At 39.2% G+C, this 26,005-nt stretch overlaps 1 protein-coding gene across 2 annotated transcripts in view; it reads right to left on the bottom strand.

Moving 5' to 3' along the window:
- NOX4 (NADPH oxidase 4) overlaps window positions 1-26,005 on the bottom strand; it is a 109,745-nt gene that overhangs the window by 44,043 nt on the left and 39,697 nt on the right. For both annotated transcript variants that reach the window (XM_063394461.1, XM_063394462.1), the window contains 2 exons: window positions 23,226-23,286; window positions 1,312-1,393 (listed from right to left, as the gene is read on the bottom strand). In XM_063394461.1, the coding sequence (XP_063250531.1) occupies window positions 1,312-1,393; window positions 23,226-23,286 (143 nt within the window). The remainder of the gene's footprint in view (window positions 1-1,311; window positions 1,394-23,225; window positions 23,287-26,005) is intronic.

Below are 26,005 nucleotides of genomic sequence, written 5' to 3' on the forward strand. Positions count from 1 at the left end.
GATTTACGTAGAGATTCGTCTGTTCTTTGAGGAAGGACAACAAACTGGTTTCTCAGACCAGTCTGACAGTGTCCATATCAAAAATGAAATAATGTAAGCCAAGCAAAACACAGTACTGCCAGGGTTCCAAAGGATGTAGAGAAAAGTAATAATTCATGGAAGTCCAAATGAAACAAGCAGATCAATCCATACATAAGATGCCTTCCATTATTTTATATATTGTACCTCCACAGTATTCCAGTAATATAGTGACAATGGACAATGCAAACAAGAATTTTAGGAGGATAAAACTGTGTCTCCCTTGGAGTCAAAGCAAAACTTCACCATTTTCAGAATCAGGATTTCATCCTTGAGTGTTCTTATTTTCAAGTATTCACAGTGAGGAGGTGACTGGCTTTCAGCACTCAGCCTCTCTAATTCTCTGCTCTTAAAAGAAATTTGTATTATCAGATTTAAAACCCAGCTTCATTGACTTCTTATCTGTTTCAGAAACCTCCTAACAATGATAACTAAAATATGTAACTTTGCTTATTTCCATCATCATTGAGGAACTATCTTCATACATTCTTTATTCCATCTCTTCCCTCTGTCCACCCTGCACTAGCATTCTTTCATTGCTCATTCTGGTCAGGATTAATGCGAGGACTATTTCTTATTCTTTCCCCTTCACTGCCTCTTGTTCAAGCTGAAAGAGACTGTTTCTTCTAGTCAATGTAATAGCAAAGAGCTTTTATTGTTTCACTCAGGTATGTCATTTGAAAAAGAAGAGGTATTGTCCAGGATACACAATACATTCAAGACCTCCTTAACACTCAACATTACTCTTTCAATCCCTTTAGGGATATAGGCAAACATATACCCCCAAAAAGGCAGAAAAAAAAAGTTTCCTAGTGTTTGCAGGCTTTCAGAGGACAGCCTGTTAAAATTCAAGGGAATTGAATTAAAATTCAAGGGATTTAAGGGAATCTGTCACCATAAATGATGGAATCCCAGAAGACAAGAGTGGAGATTAGCCTGACAAAACATCTACCTGTGTCAACAGAGAAACAAAGCTCCATCAGGCACTGATCCAGGCACCTCAACATCTGTGCTCCACCACCTCCCCCACTGACAGCTGAGCGTGCTTGCAATGCATGTCTGCTTCTCCTCGACACCACTCAAAAGACTGCAGAGGTCAGTGCTACGTGGCTCCCTGACAGCTCTGCCTAAGGACTTTGCACCAAAAGCATGTACAGTGCTATAAATGCTTTACTCTCCCTCGCTGCAAATAGATAATGATTTTATTTCTCCCAAGAAGACAATCTTACTTACTTGGGATAGCGTCTCTGCTGAAAGATGGGCAGAATCTCTGTATCTTGATTTGAATGCAGAAGCAGTAAATCCCGAAATCTTTCTGTCAGGACAAAGGAAAAAAAAAGAAAAAAAGAAGAAAAAAAAAAAAAAAAAAAACAAAAAAAACAAAACAAACGCAGACTGTGACTCTGCATTATATGTTCAGGCCACAAGTAAGCAAGCAGTAATATCAGTGAATTCTCTTCTCCAGCAATATTTAGAAAAGGACAAAACTAAGCATAAATGGACTAAAAATCAGTTCCTCTAAAACCTTTTAATATTTTAAAATGTCTTTTTTTTTCATTCAATACTGAATTCTAGTAGTGCCTATAAGTTTCTGAGGTCTTCACAGAGGTCTTCTGGGTATCATACACAGACAGGCATAAACAATCCCTGCCTTGACGAGCCTAGTCTAAACAGAAAGGAGGAGCCCCTAAGAAATCACCAGCCATTCAAGCATCACAGCAGTTGAAATAAACATAGATTAATTAATTCATATGAATTAAACTGCAGTACAAATCCTTTGGTAACTGACTCAGTGTTTTTAGGGATGGTTGGAAGACTGGATTGCATTTTTGTCATTGTTACCTGTTTCAAAAACTGCATGATAGGATTATCTGCAGGAGGTAAAGCTTTTGTAACTTAATTTCACCGACCACCAAATGAATGGGTGGTTATAGTTTGTGTAGCTGCCTTTCTCTTACGCTTTTCTCTAGAAGTGGTTAGACATAGCAAGGCATGTGGGACCTGTAGGACTTTCTATCAGTCCAGATTTCTCAGTTGTGAAAGATGGAAAGCTCCTCAAAATTCACATGATACCCAGATTCAGGGATAGAATAGGATTTCCCACCCAGATCAAATTCCTTTAGAGCACCTGTAGCTCTCTATAGCATAGGACACGCAGTTTCTTTCTTTCCTTCTGCTAGCTGCAACTTTAATTTGCCCTACACTGGTACAGAACCAATGCCCTTTCCACCTCCTACCCTTCCTTCAATACTTTATAACTGTGGCTGAAAGTCTTCAGCTATAGGTATTATCCTTCTTTTGCTAAACCACGGTTTGTAGCCTGTGTTGTGTGTGGCAGCATCACCATGGATTTCTCTAAACAAATCCTCTTCCATGGAGTTTTCATTCTGGAAACTGAACCAGTCAGTGTAGTCCTCCTCTTAGATTCCTATGTATCTTAAAATATCCTCTAACACCAAGTTTATGGATAAGGAAATTACAGAAAAAAAATATTTAGTTTTATGTAATGTTCTGTCATCAAAACTAAACTCCAAACTATTAATTTGGATACAATTCTGCTATGTAGCCTCTAGAGTGGAAACCCATCCAAACCATACTTCATAAAGTTGTAACACCTTAAAAAAAGTACAGTTAATTCACAAAGAAAACTCTTTCTTAAGGCCTCAGTTTTAAAGGTAAGCTGTCTCACACCTCTAGTCTTTTCTCAGCTGGCTAAGATGTATTGCAAACATCTTGGATAAGATACCAAGATCTGCCAGTGAAGAAAGAAGGGCTTATCTTTTTTCCTTTATTTCTACACCTCCTCATGTTCAATTCTGAAAGCAATAAGCACTCCTACCTCCACAACTCTTCTCACATCTTTAAAATGTAACTTAGCCTTCCTGTACCTAACTAGAACAAAGAGTAGATGTGGCCAACAAAAATAAATGCAATAAATGCAATGCTGTAAAGATGAAAGCTAAATCCAATGAGTACCTTTCAGCAAACAGCCTGCTCACTGTCTTGAGGAAAAGCTTGCCATTACGCTACTTCTTGACCTCTGCTTGAATTTTTAGGAAGATGAAGAAATTTGCTTTTCTTTCAGTCTTCTGGTACACGGCAATAGGCTGCACACACAACCCCTATCATCCTTAAAGATGATACATTACCGTTTTCAGAAGCAAATGGACAAGAATCGAAAGGCTTCAGAAAGTTTTCATCCATGCAAAATATCCCCTCATGTTTCACATTAACTTCCACCTCTACTTCAGTAATCTCCCCACACAACCCAAGCTACCGCTGCATTTCCAGACACGCTTTACAAAAACCTTCATCCAAACAGCAGCCTTTGTGTGTGCCGGGTGGAGGAACGGGAGGAAGTTCACAATGGCAAACACTGAGTGACAGCATTTCTTCCCGTGACTTGAGGATTTTGATCTCTAGGACACGGTGCGAGACACCGTGATTAAGGATCTGTCTTTGCCGTGGCACAGCTGATTTACTTGTGAGGGCCTGTAACCAGGCGTGACAGCGATGTAAAACACAGAGAGACGTGTTCTCGCTCAGCTCAGTGCTGCACAACACCACATTGCAGATAGGCTAGTGAAGCTGGTTTCTCAGATCTTGGTAGGGATCTGTGACTCTCTGGGAGAGACAAAACACATCGCAGTGAGTGGGCAGATATGTTCTGCCCCATTGTTCTGTCTGAGATGGGTTTTACCCAGGCAGAGAGCCATATTCCTTCTCTATCTCCTACTCTGTGACTTTTTCTTGTGCTGCTGCCCTTCCACATTGATCAAGGCCACTTGGCTGCACTCCAGGACTCAATTCAGCAAGCAGTGATCTTGAAAATATTTTGAATAGTAATGTGACAGGGTTGGCCAGTACTGGAGCAAAAGAAGCCAAGTTATGGCATCTGAAATTGGCCTGAACAGTTTTTCTGCTAGATCTTGTTTTAGTTGTAGTCAACTTTTTTTCCCCCCACACCATGGCAAATTTCCCAGGCAGATGTATTTTCTTTTCACCATATGACTTTACTCATTTTTCCATGTGGCGTGGCTTAAGCTCAGACAGCAACCAAGCTCCACACAGCTGCTTGCTCACTCCCCCCATGGTGGGATGGGGGAGATAATCAGAGAACTAAAAGCAAGAAAACTCATGGGTTGAGACAAAGACAGTTTACTAGGACAGACAAGGGAAGAAATTATAATCATGGCAGTAATAATAAAAATAATTAGAATAGATAAAACAAGTGATGCACAATGCAGTCAGCTCATACTTGCCAACCAATGCCCAGCCAGTTCCTGAGCAGCAGCTCCTGGCCAGCTTTCCTCACAGTTTATGCACTGAACATGATGCCATATGGTACAGAACATCCTTCTGACCAGCTGGGGTCAGCTGATCTGGCTGTGCCCCTGCCAACTCCTTATGCCTTCCAGCCTTCTCACTGGCAGGGCATGTAAAGATGAAAAGTCCTTGTCTTTGCATAAAGACTACTTGGCAACAACTAAAATATCAGTGTGTTATCAACATTTTTCTCATCCTAAATCCAAAACACAGCACTGTACCAACTATTACTAAGAAAACTGGCTCTGTTCCAGCTGAAATCAGGACGCCACAGAAACACACTATATGGTAGTGTTGTGCCTCATCTCGAATCTATTCTACAGCTTCTCCCAGCACATTAACCTCCATGTCCTGTAAATCCTCGAAAGAGAAATGGCATTCAGGAATCTGTAGGATTTGTCCCATGGGGCCATTGTATACACATGTCACTTTCCAGCTCTATGACAGTCTCCTATTACGTGTATGTGTGCGTATTACCAAAGTCACTGCAGTACAAATGACATTATTGCCCTTAAGGACCTTCCATCAAGGTGATGAGGGAGGTGACAAGAGTCTTGGTAGCTACTGCCAGCACAGGTACTTTTGGTGCTCTTACAAAGAGCAATGAGAATTACAACAATGAGAAGAGTAATGCTTTACAAAAGCCTTTTCAATTCACAAGAAAAAGTCACAATGATAGCTCCCCAAAGGAGGAAGCACGTTTTCAGAAACCAAAGACCTTGTTCTAAATCATGCTACAACAAATTAAAGACTTGAGAACTAATGAAACCAATAATTAGAGCATTTTTGCATTATTTTGATTTGCAACCAGTAGTTGATCAATAGAACTCAAACAGGTCACAATCTTTTCATTACTTGGATAATTTTAGAGAGGTGTCTTTCAAAATTGAGTCCTTTTTCCTGTGATGCTTTTGTCTAGGTGTTGGTCTGATTCGTTAAAATAAAAAAGAATAACATTTACTTAGCCAAAGTTGCTTACTTTTGAAAACTGGCAATTATCTTCTCTGTACCTCCTTCTATTCATACAATTTGCATGAGTTTAAGTCTGTACTAGCTACAGGATTGTTCACATTGCTCTGAGATCAGCTATCCCACTGATTGTTTTGTCGCTCTGTTGAGTGCGACACTGCAGCCTGTCTCACTGGTGCTCTCCTAAGTCTGCCCACAGGACAAAGTTCTCAGGGACATTAAGAATGGTTGCACTGTCATATCCTATGCTCAAGCTTATGTTTTCAATATGATGAGCAACTCAACTTCCTCCTGACTTTCACTTTGAGCGTACAATTCCTTCCAAATCCTTTATCAGAGAGAAGTCCCCAGTTAAATTTAGGCAGTCTCATTGAGACCATTCACATTTAGCTAAACATGAAGCATAATTAGTTACCTGTGATGACTGGAGACTGGTTGTAATAACACAGTCTTATGCCCTGTTCTCCTAAATCAGGAAGGCTGCAGACTATAAAGAAGAGAAAGTTTGCCATTGAAATCTTTATGGCTTTAACCTGTCCTATATGGTTATACACCTTTCTTCCCTGGCTTTTATCTAATTTTTCTTCTCTCTATTCTACCTTTTGCTCTTCCTCCCCCTCCCAGCATAACATAATCACAAGTCACCTACAGCAACCTCAGTTATAAATGCCCTTAACATTTTTATGTTATGCCAAGCCAGTTAATCTACAAGGACAGAAGGATGCATTTCAAGAGAAATTTTCCCTTTAAAATATTTAGATTAATGCTGCATCAAACAGAACGGGGTTGTGCTCAGTATGGTGAGTTGACAGCAATGTCAGAAAAATGAGAGCAAGAATGAGCATACGGTCTGAAGGTCACTGAAACTGGTTATGCAGTCAAGTTTCCTTCTTCCAGGATACACAATTACACAAGTGGAAAGAGAGACAAAGGAAATTTTTGCAATATTTTAATATCTGGGGCTTCTCAAAGCGAAGAAAAATAATTTGTATAGAAAGTCCCTGTGAGTTAAAACACATTATTATTCACATTCTGTAGACAGAAACACACTGTGGCACAATGAGCACTGGCCTTGTTTTTTAAAGCTGTCACGTCCCTGAAGCTCTTACTGCTTTAGCACTTCAAAAATTATGCCAAAAGTCACACACTGCAGTTGTGTAAGGTTTGACTTTAAAAGTCAGGTCTTGTGGTTGTCTTTTCTCACTTCTTCTTCTTACAAAATACCTTACAGAAAATAACAGCAAAGTCATTCCACTATCACTGTGATTTCACTCTGCTGAATTCCAAGGGTCTTGAAAAATCAAATCCCTGCTCCTTCAGAGTTTGATGGGTATGAAGTTATGAAGTTACTGCACTATATAACTGAAGTCTGAGACTTACTGGTTTGTTTATCCCAACCATCTTTTACCCAACACCTTTGGACCATTTTCTGAACCTCTAATAAAAAAGGTTGAATTGCATACAATCAGCTCAGTTAAGAACATTGTAAAACTGATGGCAACTGGCTTAGCAAGATAAGGATTTTTAAAATACCAGTTTTATGGGTTTTTTTTTAAAATTAAGTTATAAGAATAAATAGAAATGTGATGAGAAAGCATCCAGAGAGTTGGAGAACAGAATAGCTTCATCCGTTATAAAGTACAGAAATTGCAGGTCAGCAGCCAGCCAAGCTGTCTACCAAATGGTCTATCCATAGTGATACTTCTACATTTGGATATTTTGTAGTGATATTTCTGTAATTACCTCTCCTGCATTCACTGAGAAACAAGTATCAGTTCCACCTTTCACCACAAGGACACTTGTAAGTTCTGCAATTTCAAACTAAAAAAATCTGCCTAGTTTTATGCAAAATGCACAGTGGACTGAACACCTTTCATGTCATGAATAACAACTTGCAGTAATTAAAATAAAATAAATTTAAAAAGAAATCATCTTTTTTAAAACTGATGATGATATTTAATAGGATTTGAGATGCACTAATCTGACTTGTTTTCAAGCTCTATAAATTTGGAAATGCTGTCATAAGTAGTTCCACAGTGCCTTGTAAAAATAAAAGGCATTTAGGAAGAAATCTTTGCCAGTTCAGGGCTATAAAACGATGATGAACAACAAGATGGCATAAAAATGAAATGTCTGATATTTTAGTTTGACCTGTGGCTTATTAATGGCCAAAGTTCCTGAAGTTAAGGAGCTATCACTTCTCTCCTCTTGAAGAGTCAGTGCTACAAATATCCTTCATCATATTAAAAGGAGAGGGAAAAAAAAGATGATGAGTTAATGCTGATGATCAAAAGGTTCCAAAATGATTAGATCATCAGCCTTGGAATTCCCCTGAAACATACATATTTCGCTGATAGAGACAGGCTTTTTGACCAGATTGAACTTCCATGAGTCCATTAAGCCTCACAGAGTTTAATTCTCCTATTTTTCACCACCATTTCCTTCCCTCCTGATCAGTCACCTGAAAGACTAATTAGGGTCATTATTTACACAGCTACTGGAAAACCCTGAAAACTAGTGAAAGCCCAGAAAGTTGAAAACTATATATAAACTCTTTGCTGTTTATATTTATTAAGGCAAATAGAAAAGCCTTTACAGAAAGGCAAGTGGACTCTTCATTTTCCAAGGTAAGCGAATAAACAGTGATCATCCTTCCTTTCAACATTTTCTTTTACAGGACTTTAGTTTATAAGCAGAGAGGGAAAAATAAGGAATTCAACTAATCATTACAGAGGTCTGCAGTGAACTTCCAGTCACTCTGGACCTGCAGAATAGTCCTCCTTTCTTTAAGGAAAGTCTGTGTATGCTCTGTTTTCCCTCCGAACCTGCCTTTGCATTCTAAAAAGCTCCTTCTCTTTTCTCTAGCTGTGTACCTACCAGTTCCAAATCATTCTCCCTCCCTGATTCCAGCATCAGCAAATCCTTTTCTTGATGGAACTCTAGCATCTTTCTTGTGTCCTTAAATTGTCCCAGCTGCTACATCAAAATTAGCTTGGATGGATTTATTTCTAACTAGATCTCCCTCATTTGCACTACAATCACTACAAACAATGTGTATGATTTAGGTAAATGTAGCCATATATTAGCCAATGAAGACACAGAACAAAAGGCAGTTCTTGTCCCACGAACCTTAAAATGCTGGAAGATGAATAATGGGAAGGCAAAAGCATCACTTGTTTTGTTTCAGAACAGGGAGGAGAGATTCTGAGGACCCCATTTAGACTGCATTTTGAAAGGGCGACCTGACATCACTGAGTGACCCAGACTGTTAGCTACACTGCCAGACCCGGGTTTCCCAGACAGCCAGGGAAAAGAAGTGGACACAACACCAAAGTCAAGCAGTCTTGATGCTCACTGTTGAGTTACAAATCCTTCTGAAGGTTACACAGCAACTCCCTAGTGGAGCTGGGAATTAGCTGACTTCTGGAGTTCAAAATAATCAAGGAATCTTAGAACAATTTTCAAGGAACATTTTTTTGCCTTAGAGATAGAAGACTATTTCTATCATGACAGTAGAACTCATTTCACAACTCAGCTCTCACAAAGCACAACAGTAAAACATGGTTTCTAAACAACATAAAACTTCAACTTTAAAAAAAAACCCTTTATCAATACATGCACTGAAGGAAATAAAATGCAAATCTTCCTTTTAAAAATAAATATATAAAAAAATAAATTAAAAAAAGGTTTTTTATAGCACTGCATTCTACAGTTGCTGCCTTTGGCCATGAAGGGCTGTACTTTGGTTTTTGAATTCCCCATAAGCAAATGCAAGAAGGCTCAAATACCATTTCCTTCACTAGTGCTGTACTTTCCTCTTTCATGACAAGCCAGAAGACATGATTAGGCACCAGTATATCCTTTTGGGCTTTAAGATAACATGGTCACACTTGTTCTAAAAAGTCCTTATTTCACAGAAAAAGAAAAAAAATACTCAAACTATGCAAAGCAGGGGAGATTCAACTAGTTCTCTCTTTGTGACTTGTAATCCAATACAGAAACTGGAGAAACATCAACCTTTCAAAAGCTACATGGAACTTTTTAACACTGAAATGGAGCTACTATCCAGCTGTGCAATTACTGCAATAGTATCCAGCTCTGCACCTCTCCAGAGGGTTTGCTTCTAAAAAGCTGAGCAAAACAATTCATCAGGCTCTACTGATTTACACCAAGGTCCCCCTACTCTAATATCTGGATTCATTTGCAGACACATCTATGGAAGAATGATCACAGGTTAAGACCCTTTTGCTTTCAAGCTTTTCTATGTCAGTGCATCTTCCGCGTCTAAGGTGGTTTGTCTACTAAGAAATTCTTAGACTTCTTTTTAAAGTACTTGCCCAGTCCCCATGTAAACCTAATCTATTCCACACTCTTGGACAAGGAGCTCCATGTGTTTCTCACCTACTACATGAAGATTCATCACCTTATGCTTGCTCTGAAATCTCACTGGCTGTATTTGATGGCCAAAAACTCTGATACTGGCAGAAACTGTGAACAGTCAGGCTCCACCAACCCACTCTTCCAGCATTATGCATGATTTTGCAAACTGTCGCTATATCCCCCTGAATTATATCTTTTTCAGGCTAAAGAGTCCCTGCATAGTCAGTTATCCCATGTTTGGAAGCCTCTCTCTGCTTTTGATCATCTTTGCCATTCCTTCCCAAACTCTGGCCAGCGTCATGTCTGGGTGATGAAGACCAGACCTGCACACAGGATTGAAGTCCTGGTAGCACCACAGAAACACCCACCAGCTGCACACTCATCTCCTTGGCTTTATTCTCTACTCCACTCCTAATAATTTTTCTCTTATTGCTGCTGAGCTGATGTCTTCATGGAAATAGTTATCCTGACTCCAAAGTGTTATTCTTGGGCTGCCACAGTCTCATCACTGCCAGCCATGTGTATTAGCTTGTCACCAAATGTATTAAACACCAGCACATACCCACATGCATACATCCACTGGTATTTTTAGTCAGGTCTAAAAATAAGTTTCCAACTGTCATATATTTTATACATTTGAACAAGCTACAAGAACTTTTCATTAAACAGATTAATATGGCAGTGACAAAATATTGGAATTAATCCTATCCAAGACTGAAATTTTGTACCATAACAAAACCACTGCCAGTCACTGTGAACTCATTCTTGGGCTTTTGCCTATTCATATTTGGTGACAATTTGAACTGTAAGCATGGGACCATTTCAACCTCTTACTAATACAGACACAACTACATCATTACTTTCAAACATGCAAATTAATTACTCTAAATAACTACAGAGAATCACAGAATCGTTGAGGGCAGAAGACATCTTAGGAGATAATCTAGTCCTGCTCTAAGCATGGTTAGAAAGAGCAGGTTGCTCATGGCCATGTTCTGTTGGGTTTTATCTGTCTCCAAGACTGGAACTAGATGATTTTTAAGATACCTTCCAGCCCAAACCATTCTATGATTCTAGGATATAATCAGCAGGCCTGCTTGTGAGGAAAATATGAATAGCAATATTTTGTGCTGCTCCCATTGATTGCCACCTCTGGGTAAAACTGCAAACCTGTATCTGTCTGACAAGAGGGGCTCAGGAGGTTAGGGGACAACTGTCTGCACCGCTGATGGACATGCGGGACAAGACACTGCCCTGCAGCAAGCTTCAGATGGGCTGGGAAAGTTAAACACAGCCTTCTCTCAGCTGGGGCACGGATGGGAGAAGAAGGGGAATGCCAAAGAAAAAAGGCATTTGTGAAAGAGAATGGGAGTCTCCTTATTAATTGACCCTCACTCACAGCCTTGGAATATAAAGTGGAGATTGGCCAACCCTCATCCCTCCAACAGCAGCCGTGAGCTGAGCTGCTGATCCCCATGCTGAGAATCACCAAGGCTTAGCTGACCTTAGAGGGATCATTAGACCTAACCTGGCCTTGCTCACAGCCAGGTCGTGTGGATCCCTGCAGGGAAGGTGCTCAGCTGTGCCCAGAGGGGAAGCTGGATACTGCACTGGGTGTGAGCGGTGCTGGCAGACCCTGAGCGGGAAATGCCTGTCCAGCCAAACACTTGGCTGAACCAAACTGCTGCAGTAACAGTGGTTTTATTACTGCAGTAATAAAAAAAAAGCAGAAACAGGGTACTAAGGGACTCCACTGATATCTAAAAATCATTTCTCCTCTGTTTTCAGCTGCCTGTCTCTTTCAGAGAACACACACAAACACTTCTCTAAAAGCATTAGTTACACTGAAGCATTACATAGCATAATGTGACCAGAGCTCAGCTGGATCCTATTTCCTATATAAATTTTGCTAGTCAGCTGGGTATGATCTACTGGAAAGAAATGTACATGTTTTCCAAAGATCTAATCACATCTGAAGCTCCATTTCCTATAAAATCTCTCAAAGGGCAATATCAAAAACCTTAGCAGGAAATCGTTTGAATGACTGATAAATGAAATGAGCCATTAGATACTGCTTTCCTCCTTTTTTTTTTTTTTTTGATAGGTGATAAAACTTAATCCACACAAGTGTATCAGAAAATGTATCCAAAGCATGGTTTACTTTCATCCTGATGTGAGCAATTCTGTTATTTCTTCTTACATTTGAATTAGACAAGTCATTCTTGAGAACTTAAGCCAGACAACTGCCTGAATATAAACTACTACATACAACCTAGTCTGGGTAGTTTTCATCTACTCTTAATTCATAATTTCTTACAATTACTTACATTTGTTGACTTAGCACTAGCTCTTGTGTAGACTTTTGTTAAAATATGCTGTGGGATTTTCTACAAGGTTGTCATCTCCATCTTTCAACTATAATGTTATGAACATAATGAAATATAACACAGACATGATAGAAAGTCTGTTATTACTCAAGTCAACAGAAAAAGTATTCCCAGCCTTACACAGGAGAGAAAAGCTTAAAAATTTTACTATGAAACTGATAACTCTAAAATAACGTGGTTTAATGTGGTTTAACATAATTTGGATCAAACAGTTTCTCACATCACTTTAAGGAAATGACTTGGCACATCTCTATCTGAAAAAGTGATTTTGCCAATTCCTGTAAGTATAAAACGATCATTAGAGATCAGTTACCAGTAATGAACTGGCATATAACAATACATCAATGCACTATCACAAACTCAGCAATACATAACAGCACAGAAATTATTAAATCCTCTTCACCCAGACATGGCACATTCTGGTGCATATGTGCTGGGAAGTATGGGATACTCCTAAAGAAATATTCTTTCTTAACAAATTTTTGGATTAAGGATTTGCTGCTTTTTTTGGAAATTGCACTGAGAAAATTTCATTTGCCATGCTTATTGATTACAGGGCACAACTAGCATAATTCCCTCAACACATTAAAAAATGAAAACATCAAATAACAGAAATTGTAAAAATGTCTTCCATTAAAAATGTTGCTTTTTTCAAACCAGTCACAGCTAAACTCAAGAGACACTCAGCTGACACAGAAGTGAAATCCCTGAGGGAAAGCCGTGTGCCGTCAGGCTGGCACCAGTCACTTGGCAAAGCACAGCAAAGCACCACAGCTTTGACTCTGAAATGTGCGTGGGTGTCTGTGGCATCTTCCTTGAGGAAATGGCACTTACAGTGTGTTTAATGAATAAGGGAATATGCTAAATTTATGACAGGAGATAGTCCTTAAAGCTGCTTGTTGCAGTGAAGAGCACAAACTGCCCACTGATTTATTTTAATTTCACATAACATGAGGAGGCTTTTTGGAGGCTGTAGATGTACTTGTTATCACTGACAGTACAGTAAAATCCTCACAGCAGACACTTGAGCAATACCCAAAATAGCCAAAGCTCTGAAACTCTTCCTCTCCTCAAAATCTCCCTTCAACACTGAAAGAAGTCGACGTCACCTCCACTGAGTGTCTTTTTCTCGAATACATATAAAAACCACTAATATGCTTATTTGGATCCACAGACTTTCCAGGCTCTCTCCCCAGCAGAGAAGCACTCTCTCATTCATGATCATGGTGTTCGCTACATAACTTTAAGTTTTACTAACATTTTATCCTAAAAACTTTCTGATTCCAGGTAAGTCAAAAAGCTAAGCAGTCATACACTGGTTATCAGCTTCTATATGCAGGATAGGTTCCCTTCAAATCACTAAGAACACAGTGATGCTTTCTGTAAACCATTGTCCAAATTTTACTATCTGTAGATAGTCAAAGATTCCCAATCAAACCGTTGTTTAACAAGAATATTGAGATTATAAGAGAAAAAAGGTATTAAAATATAAAAACCACACCTAAATGCTGAAAGTTTAGGGATGTGTGTGGGCATGTATATATAAATAAAATGCAGGACTTCATGAGAGTCATAGTTAAGTTTTCTCACATGCCCAACTCTTTTCCCAGTTTTCCTGCCAGAAACTGCACTCTGCCAAGATGTGCTTGTCTCTCTCCAGAAGAGAGTGAGACCATGGCATATTACAGCAAATATACCCTAAGCTGGGAACCCAGCCAAGAGAAGATAAAGAAAGCTGGAGACATACAAATCCTAAGAGGCAGTTGGGAGAGTATTTACAAGATATTTTTGGCTTTCAGACAGTATTCTTGACTATATGAATTATTTGAGAAACAATAAGTATTTTTCTATTAAAAAGTTAAATGAACTTTTGTAAAAAAAAAAAAAAGCCATATATTTTACATTTTATTCATTTACTAGGAAAATTTAATTTTCATATTTCCCAAAGAAAAAATTGATTTAAAAAGTAGCCAGGAATGTTATTTCATTCCCTTCTCTTAGCTTTGACTTTGCTGCTTCTTTGTCAAACCTGCTGAAGGCTCTGCATGCCTGGAAGACAACCTGACTTTCCCAGATGTTTCAGCTGATCTAATGAAAGATATTATTTCTTCCTACAAAATCTCCCTCTCATAAAATATTATGTTATTATAACGTACTTTGTTTTTATCTGCTACAAATGTTACAAACTATATTAATAAGAGCTTTTTGAAACAAGCTCTGAGACTTTGTCCCCATCTTGAGGAAAAAAAACCTTTAAAGAAAGAGAAAGAGGAAGAAGAGGAATATGCCAGAGCTGCAGAAATGTGGGTTATAATATTAGTGACATGAAATACACGCTGCACCCTGCCCATCAGCTGCTGCACTACATACCAAAGGGCTATTTATTGCTGTCACAGCACAGTCTACTCCATGCACCACAGTGCAATCTCCTTTGCGTTTTAGAAAGTGATTGCCAGGCTGTGAATTCCCTCCTACAGTTTCTCCTCACAGCAGTTTAGTTAATACTGAGATAATTGAGACCTTTGTCTCAAAGAAATGCCACGTTCAGCGTCTAACAGCCACCAGTTCAAGTCTCCCTCAAAATCGGGATGTGCTAGTAATTAATTTACTTTGCTGTATCTTAAACTTCATAGTATATTATACATTTCTGCCTCGTTGCCTTTTGTAATTTAAGGATCTGATGAAAGGAAATAAAATAGGTTTTTATTACAAATTAATTTAGTGGACTGACACTCACAAAAGGATGCCTTTCTATTAAAACAAGGGCTGCACTGGCAAGTCTGACTCCATTCCCACTAGGAACTTGCCTCCACCCCTGTGTTCTGCACTGGGGTATCCAAACTTTGAGGCACAAGATCACAAGGTTCAAAGTTGAGTAAAGAGTTGTGATTAGCATGTATTTTTGTGTGTCATATAAAATGCGTAGCTACAAATATTTTAAACCAAACTCTTCTGTTCATAGCAGATACCAAAATATCTGTTTGGGGAAGCTGTGGAAACTTGCTGTTGGCCAGTTCTCATGACATGATGCCTTCTGTGCAAGTTCTAAGGTTTGGTTGGATTTGTTTCTTTAAAGAAGTCAACTTTTTTGAAGCTACCACAAACACCTGAATCCTATTTTTGCACTTGGTAACTACACAAGTGGTTGGTGCCAAATTTTTATAAATAATATTTATGATTTAAAGGGATCCTTCTCCAGGGGAGGAATGGGGCAAAAGAGAGCTGTGGTTGCAAGATGCCCCTTAAAAGTTCTTGGATCATGAACTATTTCCTTATGGTGTGAAATTTTCCAGCTCTCCTTTGATGCATCTGAGAAACAATGCATATACAAAAGGACAGCATTGAGCAACAGGAGGGGGTGGCACATGAATGCAAAGCTGAGTTGCAAGCAACTGTAGGGAACTGATGATAAAATTTGGGGTGTGGGATTTGCCTCCTACAAACAAGACCAGCATTGATTTTAATGCATTTTGGAATGGAAAGCCATTTTGGAACAGCTAAGTGCTGTCTAAGGATGACTGAAAGTCAGGGTAAGGACATGTAGCTGGGAAAAGTGGAGTAAATATACTTAGAGAAAGAATGAGAAAAAATACTGCAATGAAGGAGATGAGATATCCTAACTAGAACGTCAAAGCTAATATTATGTCAACAAGCAGTTTAATAACGCTTGTTGTGAAAATAGGAAACCTCATTTGACCACGTTATTTGATCATATTGACATTTGCAATACTGTGGGAGTTTTAATCAACTCCCACAGAATTAACTGCTGAACACAGCACAAATTCTAAGTGAAGGCCCCTCCCTCCCTTCCAACCCAAGCAGCAGTAGAAATAAGCAGACAGGTAGAAAAACACAAGGAATAAAGTGCAATACTGGGCAACATGACAGGTCAACAACAACCATTACTGGTGGTCTTCATGCAAAAGAGAACTACACTTTAAATCACACCAGAGCCCAAACCAACAAGGCTTCAATTGAAATGCAACCCTGCTTCTCTATTTCAAGGGAATGCTAGAAATGGAGAGGGTGCAGAAAGCAAAGAACCAAACAAATACAAGGTCCCAAAACTCAGATTTAATAGAACAGATAACCAAATAGAAGGTTCAAAGCTGCTGCGTTCATTTTCTGCACAAATTGCACACAAATGGGAGACAACAAAAATGCACACATGTTTCCTAGTGGTGGCTCTTGTGCTGAAATAAGGAAAAAAGCAAAAAAGAGAATGGAGAAAAATGAAAAACATGGGAAAAAAACTACTAATTTATGTAATCATCACAAAGTTGAGCTTCATTTTCACAAAGAGCACAAAAAGACCCTATGAAAGGTTGAAGCTGAAAACTCTACAGAACATTATAACCCCAGGCTTGTAATATAACTTCTGTATAAAAATTATTTTGAGAAACTGTCAAGCATCATGCAGGAGTAGGTAAAGATAACTGTTCCTTCTGATCACAAAATTTATAAATATCTACAGTTCCTACAGAAGTTTTTCCTTTTTTATGTACTAAAGCTGAAATACATTTATCCTTATTAACTACAGCAATTTTTACAATCTTTTAGGAAAAGATCCCAAAAAGAACCATTTCAAATCTACTTTCAAGATATTTTAACCAACAATTTTTAGTTAAAGTGTGGTAACTCAAAATTCCAAATCTAAAATGTGTCTTTTTTTTTTTCTTCTGTCCCCAAGGGAGAAGTAACAATGAACTGGGAACAAAGCTAGACATTTGGCAAGGATTCTTCAGCAGAACTCGGATGGCATCTAAGAGAATCTATTGGCCTAGGGAAGTGCAGATATGCATGAAGAGATGGTATTTTGATGTGAACTCATATTTCTCTAGAAACCATGCTCACTCAAAGGAACCTGAAAATCCAGCCAAACTGTGTATATTCAGTGCTTGAAGCAGCTGTGTACCTCTGCACAGAAATGATGTAAGAACGAGTCTTCCCTAAGCAGACATTAACAGAAGAATGGTGAAACACAGGCAACTCCGGAACAGCAACTTTGCCTTCTTAAGCAGGCAAAGGCAGCACACAGTGATTACAAAACCAGAAACACGCCTGGCAGTCCACTCAAATACATGTCCTAGAGCTTTTCTCTCTAATAATTCTATTTTCAAAGTGGAAAGCATTTTGCTTTTTTTCCCTACATTCATTCTGATTTTATCAGCTGCTACATGCTAATGGTGCTCCACAGGCTTCACTCCTGTAGCTCCTGCCATGAGGCATGATAAGAAATCCTGCAGTGTTCTGTTCTTGGAACTACAACTACAGCAACATCCAAACATCCAGTGCATAATGTATCAAAGGATAAAAATAAATTTACATCATTGAGCCATGTCATTTTCTATAATCATTACATGATTAAAAAGTGCCTGGGATATGCAAAAATGTGGAAGTTTACAAAGAACAGAATGCATCAAGAAAGGACTTCTGTGTAAGAGAAAATTTCCCTCAATGTAGCTTTCTCACCCAAATATATTTTTCGCCCTCTAGACGTAAAACTCATTAACTGTTCAAATTGGATTTGACTCAAGTTACACTGTTTTTGGTACTAAGTCAGCTGGAGTTCAACTAATGTAAAATAATCCAGGTCTGGAGCCAAAAATTCAGACATGTTCACCTTTAGCATTAGTTAATCAGAGGAAAAGGGCTTTCAACCCCTTTTAGTAAACTAAATCTGTTCTCCTTTTTCTTCAATCTCTAAATCTTGCCTTCTACTGAGCTTTTTTCAGGAATAAATAAAATAAATAGTGAACGTTAATGGCAATGAAGAATAAAATTAATATTTTTTACAGTACACTATGACTCATTATAGTGTTAAGGCATATTAACTTCCCAGTAACGTAAGCGTGTCATTTTATTACTAATGCCAAATTATATTAAAAGGAAACACAATTAAACCTTTTTAGCACTCAATTCTGCTATCTTCCTCAGAAGTGTAAGATTCCCTGACAATACAAAAATTGTTAGTCATAAAATCTACCAGTGGAAAATAACACCTATCTCATCTCTGCCCTGTTCTTCCCAAACCACACACAGATTTTGCTGGAACAACAGACAGCACCACGTCATTAGCACCTTTACAGCCTGCCAGGAATCTCATGAAATAACTAAACAGAAAAAAATGTTACTATGGAATGGAAAAGGCCCAAATCAAACAGAGCTTGAGGTAACAGCAAAAGAATTGACCAAATGTTAGTCACCAGTGAGTAGATATTTTTAAAGAAACTCAGTAGTAGTTACAGTGAACCTGGGATAACCTTGTCACTTCCTGTGGGCAGATATTGTAGTCTTATTATTCCTTCTTGTCATCTTCTGTTGCACACATGCCTCCAGTCAGAATCAAGATCAGTAGATACTGATACTAACAATACAGTAGATACTGACTGAGTTCTGTCCTCAGGGTTACTGAACTTAAAATATTGCCTCTTTGCTAGATCCTACACTTGATGAGAAGTTCCAGGTAAGTGCAGGAATGCACAGCCTTGGGAAGCTTCAGGCATCCCCTAAATCAGGAGCTGCAACAGCTTTACATGGTCATGCAGATACTCCTGACAAACTCTTCAAGACTAGAATGTTCAGATCATTCTTCCTTCAGAGGCATTTAAAAGGCATGTCATTTTCTTCTTCTGGTCAATGTGAGAAAAATCCTTAGTCAGGCTCCACAATCCCAAACAACTGCCTTCCTTTTTGTTTGGTTTTGATTTTTTTTCTATTTAAAAACAAGTAATTTGGGGTGTGTGCTGTTTGCTGTCTCAGGTCTTACTCCATAGGGAATTAAACAAGATCCATGCTTTCATACATTTGCCATGCTCTGGAAAATTGTTGTTTTTAACTGAAAAATGGTTTGTTTGTTTTTCCCTCCTGAAACTTCCTGCTCCAAAGCTGGACCTTCCAGAAAAAGGACTGTGACAATATGTAACAAAAATTCCCATCACACCATTTCAGGATTCCAAATAAGGTCACCTGTACCTGAATGACCCAGTGACCAGGCATAACCTCATCTGTAGCAAAAAAAAAAAAAAAAAATGAAGGAAAGATATATATTTTCTGATGAGATCTGGAGTTTATTGGGATGAAGCACATCAGTACTCCATAATCTGTCTGTTCTGGCTCTATCTGGACAGTTCCTGCACACATCACCCCCTCCTGCTGCCATGACATTTAGTAACCTATAGGACAGAACTCTCAGATTCAATGGGTGGTACTCAAGTGTTCTTATGGTATCTCCACAATAAATATCCCAGTGCTCAGAACAAGCCTTGAAAATGTCTCTGGGAACATCCACAACCACACAGCAGGATGGTGTCACTACTAGATAAAAATTACACAAATAACTGCACAGCACAGAACAGCATCAGTGTTCTAAACACAGTGCCACATCAATTTGTTCCAGCAACACACTGCAACATAACAGCAATGCTTGACTGCCTTAAGGCATACAGTTCACCTCAACACCTCCGAGTGCTCTGTATTTATTTTCCACAAAAAACACGGCTTCTGAAGCCTGTTATTTCTGCATCATCAATATCACTTTCTGTCTCACACCCTGAAGTTTGTCTAGTGAAGGAGACACATTGTCTTGATACACTGCCACGTTTTTTTTCACTGCTGTCAAGTTGTTGGACGTGAGGCACGGCCCATGGCCTCTCTTTTTCCCTCCAGGGGTGCCAGATGAACTGTCAGCTTTAAAACTAAACAAGCAGTAGTTCTTGAGGCAGCAGCAAGGACAGAAGAGACATAAGGCTGATAGATGACAATGCTGAGGACAAACTAGACAGTAAGTGGGACAAAAAAAACCCTTCCAACAAATCATGTTGTAAATACTAAGCCAACAATTACTTCAAAGCTAAAGAAAAAATAGGCGAGCACTGGTACCAAGAGAAGCAGAACAAAACAGGTATTTAGAGGGGATGGTCAGTAACAAGGTCAGCTTATTAGCTCATCCATGCATCTCACAGCTCTGACCCATGCATGAGCCACTGCAGGACCCTCGGTGTTACTGCAGGCTTTAAACACCCACCAGTTCAGCTTGACGAAGCCACAGAGGAGGACAGGCTGACACAGCTCTGCACCACGGGGCTAAACCAACCTACACACCTGCAATCAACCACTGTAAACATATCCTAACTTGGGCACCCAAGTCCTGACTGTCCAACTAAACCTGGCTGTTCCACAGAGCCACGGAATGTTTTGTTAATACAATGGGTGCTGACTTAAGCAGTCACACGTCAGCAGGACAGCAATTGCATAATCACAACCCCATTTTTAGGAAAGTCTATGATAGTTGTTCCTCTGTTCACAGTACCCACGGCACATGGCAAAAGATGGAAGGAAAAATCAAATTAGAAATGTTTACATGGGAAAAATCACAACCAGTGCCAATTAACTGAACTACCTAAGGCAATGAGATCGATATAGATAAACTCTCTACAATGAATGAAGAGAGAAAGGCATTCTTGGGGCCTGGCTTGTCTTATCCTAAACTAGACATATAAACAAGTCAGAGGTCTACAAAGTTATGGGAATCATTTCAGGAGAAAATATGTTCTCCAAAGGCATCTGAGGGCACATTACAGCAATACCAGTGCCTCTGTGTTTATTTTCTGTGACGAACATGAAAGTTAAGCACTACACAGTTATTAATACCATCACAACATGGGTGAGAAATAGGCAATCTCAGATTTGTATTGGAAAAGGATGTGGGTGCTTATATAATGGAAGGGAAATCTGTGCTTTTATCCAAATCTGCTTCCAAGGGGGCAGATTCTCAGCTCAGCACCATTTCATTTGAATGGAGCATGAAACAGGGGGTCTAGATTACCGGTTGGTTTGCAAAAGTCTCTGCTACTGTTTTTGTAGCTTCTTCTTCTCTTACCTACTTTTTCTGTCCTATATTTTCCATTATTCAAATAGTTGATTTTAAAAAGCAAATAACAGTACTGCCTGAAAATCTACTAAGTATCAGCTCTTGCGCAAAGCATTATTTCTAGAATTACTGACTTTTCCAAAAGCTGCTTCTTTCAGCTTATTTTATGTGAAATCTAAAATTATATACACTGAGATATGGGCAATAAATGACTCCCATCAACAACAACTTCTCATCAGGAGTTGAAAACACTATTACCCCTTTTCTCTTGACATGCAGTTGCTTTCCCAACCTACAAAACAAGGCATTCTATTACATTTTCAAAATATCAGTCAGAGACATTATTAAGGGCACTTGACCCGAAACAACTTGAGGAATTGGTTTGCCAGCAGTCTGTACTCCCTCTCCTGTCCTTACAGCTAGTGGCAGGAAATGTTCCTTCACCACATCTCCCAGGTGCAGGCAGCAGAAGTTCAGGCTGTCCAGAGGAGAAATACCTCAACTAGGCAGTTCTTCTCTGCATTTCACGGCATATCTGTACCTCTCTTGCATCCTTTTAATTTAGGCTTGTAATTGAGTTGTCTGAAATAAATCATCAAGTCTCTTTGGTGTCAGGTATAAACTGTCAGGAATGGGACACAGTGATACAAAAGACAATTTTAATAAATAGGATAAAAGCTGAGAGAATAGGTCACGAAAAGAGCTCAAATGACAGTATGTCCCATAAAAACTCCAGTCTAATATCCTGTCTGCAGAAGCAGCCTTTAGAGCATGCTTAAGAAAGATAATAAGTAATGTGGCAAATATAATAATCCTTCCTCAAACAGTCAGCAGATTAGAGACTATTAATTGTCACAGGGCTTGAGGGAATGAGTGAGAACAGGGCTCCATGGTACTGCTGCAGGATAAAGGGCTGGGTAAACCCTCTGCTTCTCAACAGCACATTTGACACTGGGAGAGAGATCTCTGTTTAGCAAAACTACTACAATAAATGGTCTCTGTAACTTGACAGTGTCCTGGATATCACACAGTCCAACCTAGATAGACCTTCCTTTCAGTGGAGACTGTAGATACTGACTTGGGAGAATAATATATAAATGCTGAAAGAGAGCAATTCACACCAGAGAGGTAATCAGAAAACTGATTAAAGATGCCACTTATTTTGGGAAAATCATTTAGCTAGTATTTCTCCATCCCCCTTTTCCAATAGCCTACTGTCATCTCCCATGTAGGAATGATGCTTAACAAAAGAGACATCATTCAGAGGCAGACTAGAGCTTAATCTGCCCCTGTCAGACCAACACTCCAAGCAAGGAGAGAAAATCAGGGGGATTATGGAACACATGTGCATATGGCATTGCCCTCCCAGCCTTTGCCCTATTGAAGTCTTGCAGAGGCAAGTATGTAGCCCGACTAGAAAGTTCAACAAATATGCACAGACTTATTATCTCTGCATTGGTCTAATCCCTCTTAGGGCGACAAGCTCATTTGACTCACTTCCACAAACACAAGCTGATACAAATTAACATGGAGAACATTTCTTCCCAAGAAACGAACCAGACCCTGCTGTGTATCTGTCTTCCTTACAAGGAAATGCTATGCTGAGCAAGAACAAAGTCGGACACTAAGGAATAAAGACAACTATCACTTGAGTATACGGCTGTCACAGGGAGCACCAAATTGCCGTACTCCTCTGCGGGGAATCCTGGCTTACACCCCTGGTCTGGAGGACATTCAAAGAGCAATGGAAGAGCATGGAAGAACATGAAAGCAAACCTGTAATCTCAGTGTACCACAGGCGTTAATTAACCTGGCTGCCATCCAAACAGTTGGCATCAAAATCCACTTATCTGGGAGCTGCACATTTCAGCATTTCTGCAGACTACTATGCACAGAGGCACTGCACTGCACAGGGGTAGCAGGCTGCCCAAAAACAAGAAAAGGAGGCAGAAATGGAGGAATGCTGAAAATTATTACAGTGCAATCAGAAGATCAGCTAGCAGTTGGAAAAACATGTTATTTAAGGAAATGGCACATCTGAATAAAGCAGGGATTGTATAAAGAATGTAATAAAAATAACTTTGGGAAAACAAGCATGAACAATCTCTAGTGACAATACACCACCATCAAGGAACAATTGTGCTGAAGCCAGAAAGTGAGAAAAGTTCAAGTAAAGGCATTTGTCTCTGAAAAGGAATTGTTTTTCTACATACCTGTCCAGTCTCCTACTACTTTTAGGTGGACCCCAAACGTTGCTTTGGTATCTGTAGGGCACTAAAAATATTAAATATATTAAGAACCAGTTCCGAGTAAGAAAACAATAACAAAATGCATTCAAAGTACAGTTGTTAAGACAGAATCTGGTGTGAATAGGTTATTCCTAAACAGCGACACCAGCAGCTGTACCCTTAAAGAAGCAAGTCTATCATCAACACAGCTGGGGAAGCCAAGTATGCCTAGTATCCACTCAGACTTAACCCTTTCTTCTGGTCACAGAGGAGTCTGGATGCTTGCTTGGGGGTGTGATTTGGAACAGCCACTTCACTACACAGTATTCAGCAAGGATACCAACAACAGAATGGAAATACTCCTCTACCACTGACACATCATTCAAAATCAGGAACTGTCCCATCATTCTTAAGGTATTTAAGAGACTTTTGATTCTTGAATGTCAAGGCCCATGTTTTCAAGTTGACCATTCTCATATGACTGATGCTTTCTTTGGAATGGAAACTGAGATTTTGTTTCACTTCACAAGAGCTTACAGTTTACAAAGGAAAAGCACCAGATTCCACGGCATCTCATAAAAATCCCATTGCAGCCAGCATTCTCTCACTCTACACATATGCCCTCACTTCAGGGCTATTGATTGTGACTATCTACACAGGAATGTTATAACTTACAATCTTATCCACACAATGGTTTTTAAAAACCTCCAGTTAAGGACTAAGGACTCCCCTCACTTTCATTCCTTGCTAGCTAGAAGGACATTTCAAATGCACTGCCTGGTCAGCTTTTGCAGGTACACCACATGATGCACACATTAACAGGACAAGCAACATTAGTCAAGAAAAGATTCTTCACTTTCCTGCTATAAACCAACACAACTGGTTTCTCTGTGATAAGAGACGTACTCCTGAGTTTTGATGCCTTTCTTAGAACCTGTTAATGATCAATCCAAGCTCTATTATGAAACCAATATCCAAAAGATGATGCTCTGTCCCTTTTCCTTTTTTTTTTCTACTACTAAGGACAAACAGGAGTTTTGAGGGAAGGGCTTAAATTAAAGGAACACATCTATATTATAAATAAAAGGGATTATAAATCTATATTATAAATCTATATTATAAATAAAAAGGATTCTCTACTCTACCCAAGTAGAGAATCCATGCACCAAATACTCATGCACCATGCTTATGAAGACGTTTCTTGACTCTGCTCTGGACCTTTGCTGTAAGTTCCCCAAGATAATCTGTTCTGGGCAGTGTGAAACCACTGAACTCAGGGCTGAGAATCAGTTCCTGTCAGTTCTGTATTTGGCAGACACAGGTAAAAGGTTAACATTATCTACATCTTGGAAAACCTAAACGGGGAATACAAAGTCCCAGCTCATCACTCTGTTCTGCTGAGGGGGAAGAGCACTCCTTTTACAGCTACTGATTACTAGATAGACTTACATGTAAATCCTTATTATATTCCAAGTTTTCTGATAAAAATGAGGTACAGAAACCCAGAGTCCCAATTATTTCAGCAAGGCTTAGCCTTCAAAGGAAAAGAGCATCAAGGGAGGGATGCAGACAAACTTCACACAATGAGGCCAGTGTTCACTATGTCTCATTGCAATATCTTTCAACAAAAATCTCAAGACCAATTCTCCATATAGAACCAAGTAAGCAGCCTCTGAGGTGGAAAGTTGTATACTTTCAGCAAAAAGGCCTGTTCAGGAGGTTTTTGTAAGGTTTTTCACTCTGGGCTGCCCCAGGGCTCTCTGTGTTTCACAGGAGGTTGACTGATTTTCTTAGTCCAACTATCCACAGTCCCAGTTCAGCACACCTTCTACAAAATTATTTGTTATTCCCTGCTTCCACAAAGTTAATGGCAGAATACCCCTTGTCTCCCCTCAGAATAAGTTCAAATCCATTATACTTTACACCACCCTTATGACTAACTCTTTTCTGCACTACCCTGAAAAATTATCCAATAAAAGTGATATTTATTTCTCCTTAGACTTTAGGAAAACTATTTTGATATTAATAACTAGCTATGAGACATCCTTATAGAGTTCTGGAAAAATCTCCTTGTGCTGCTAAATCTTACCAGAAGAAGCATACCTGGACTACATGGAGTGAATTTCCCTCATTTTAAAAGAGAGAAAGAATGTAGGTGATCCAGCAAAGGACCATCAAAGCAGTGAGAGGACTGGATAACTTGACACTCAAAGAGGGGTCAGTAAGGGAATGTGCTTGGGTAACCCATAGAAGAGAAGCCTTGGGGAGATGCCTGTCACCAATAACTAAAAAAACAGCTATAGAGAAGATGAAGGTGCTCTCTCTCTTCAGCACCGTGCATGGCAACAAGACAACAGACCAGGAGTACAAGTTGTTTCAGGGGACATTTCAACTGGATTTAAGAAAAGTGTTCTGCATCACGGAATAGGCAGCCAGGGAAATGGTACAAATCCTCCTGCTAGTTCAGCCTCACGTGACCCTGAATAACCTCATCCACAGCCCTAGCACCAGAAGGTCAAACCAGATGATCTCCACAGGCCTCCTCTGACTTTCAGACTTTTCTATACACCTATAATTTTAACTTTGAAATTTTTATTTACATTTTTTTACTGCACAGAATGCTTATTTTACCTCTTTCATCTCTATAAACACAATTAAGACTCTAAACTGTGGCTTCTTCCCTCTGCTGGAGAATATATTCCAGCAGCTTAAGGAATATTCAAAGACAGTTTTTCAGAACTTTAATCATGAAAAGGCTAAATTTT

Source organism: Prinia subflava, chromosome 3 (genome assembly GCF_021018805.1).
Source record: "Prinia subflava isolate CZ2003 ecotype Zambia chromosome 3, Cam_Psub_1.2, whole genome shotgun sequence".
NCBI classification, from domain to species: Eukaryota; Metazoa; Chordata; class Aves; order Passeriformes; family Cisticolidae; genus Prinia; species Prinia subflava.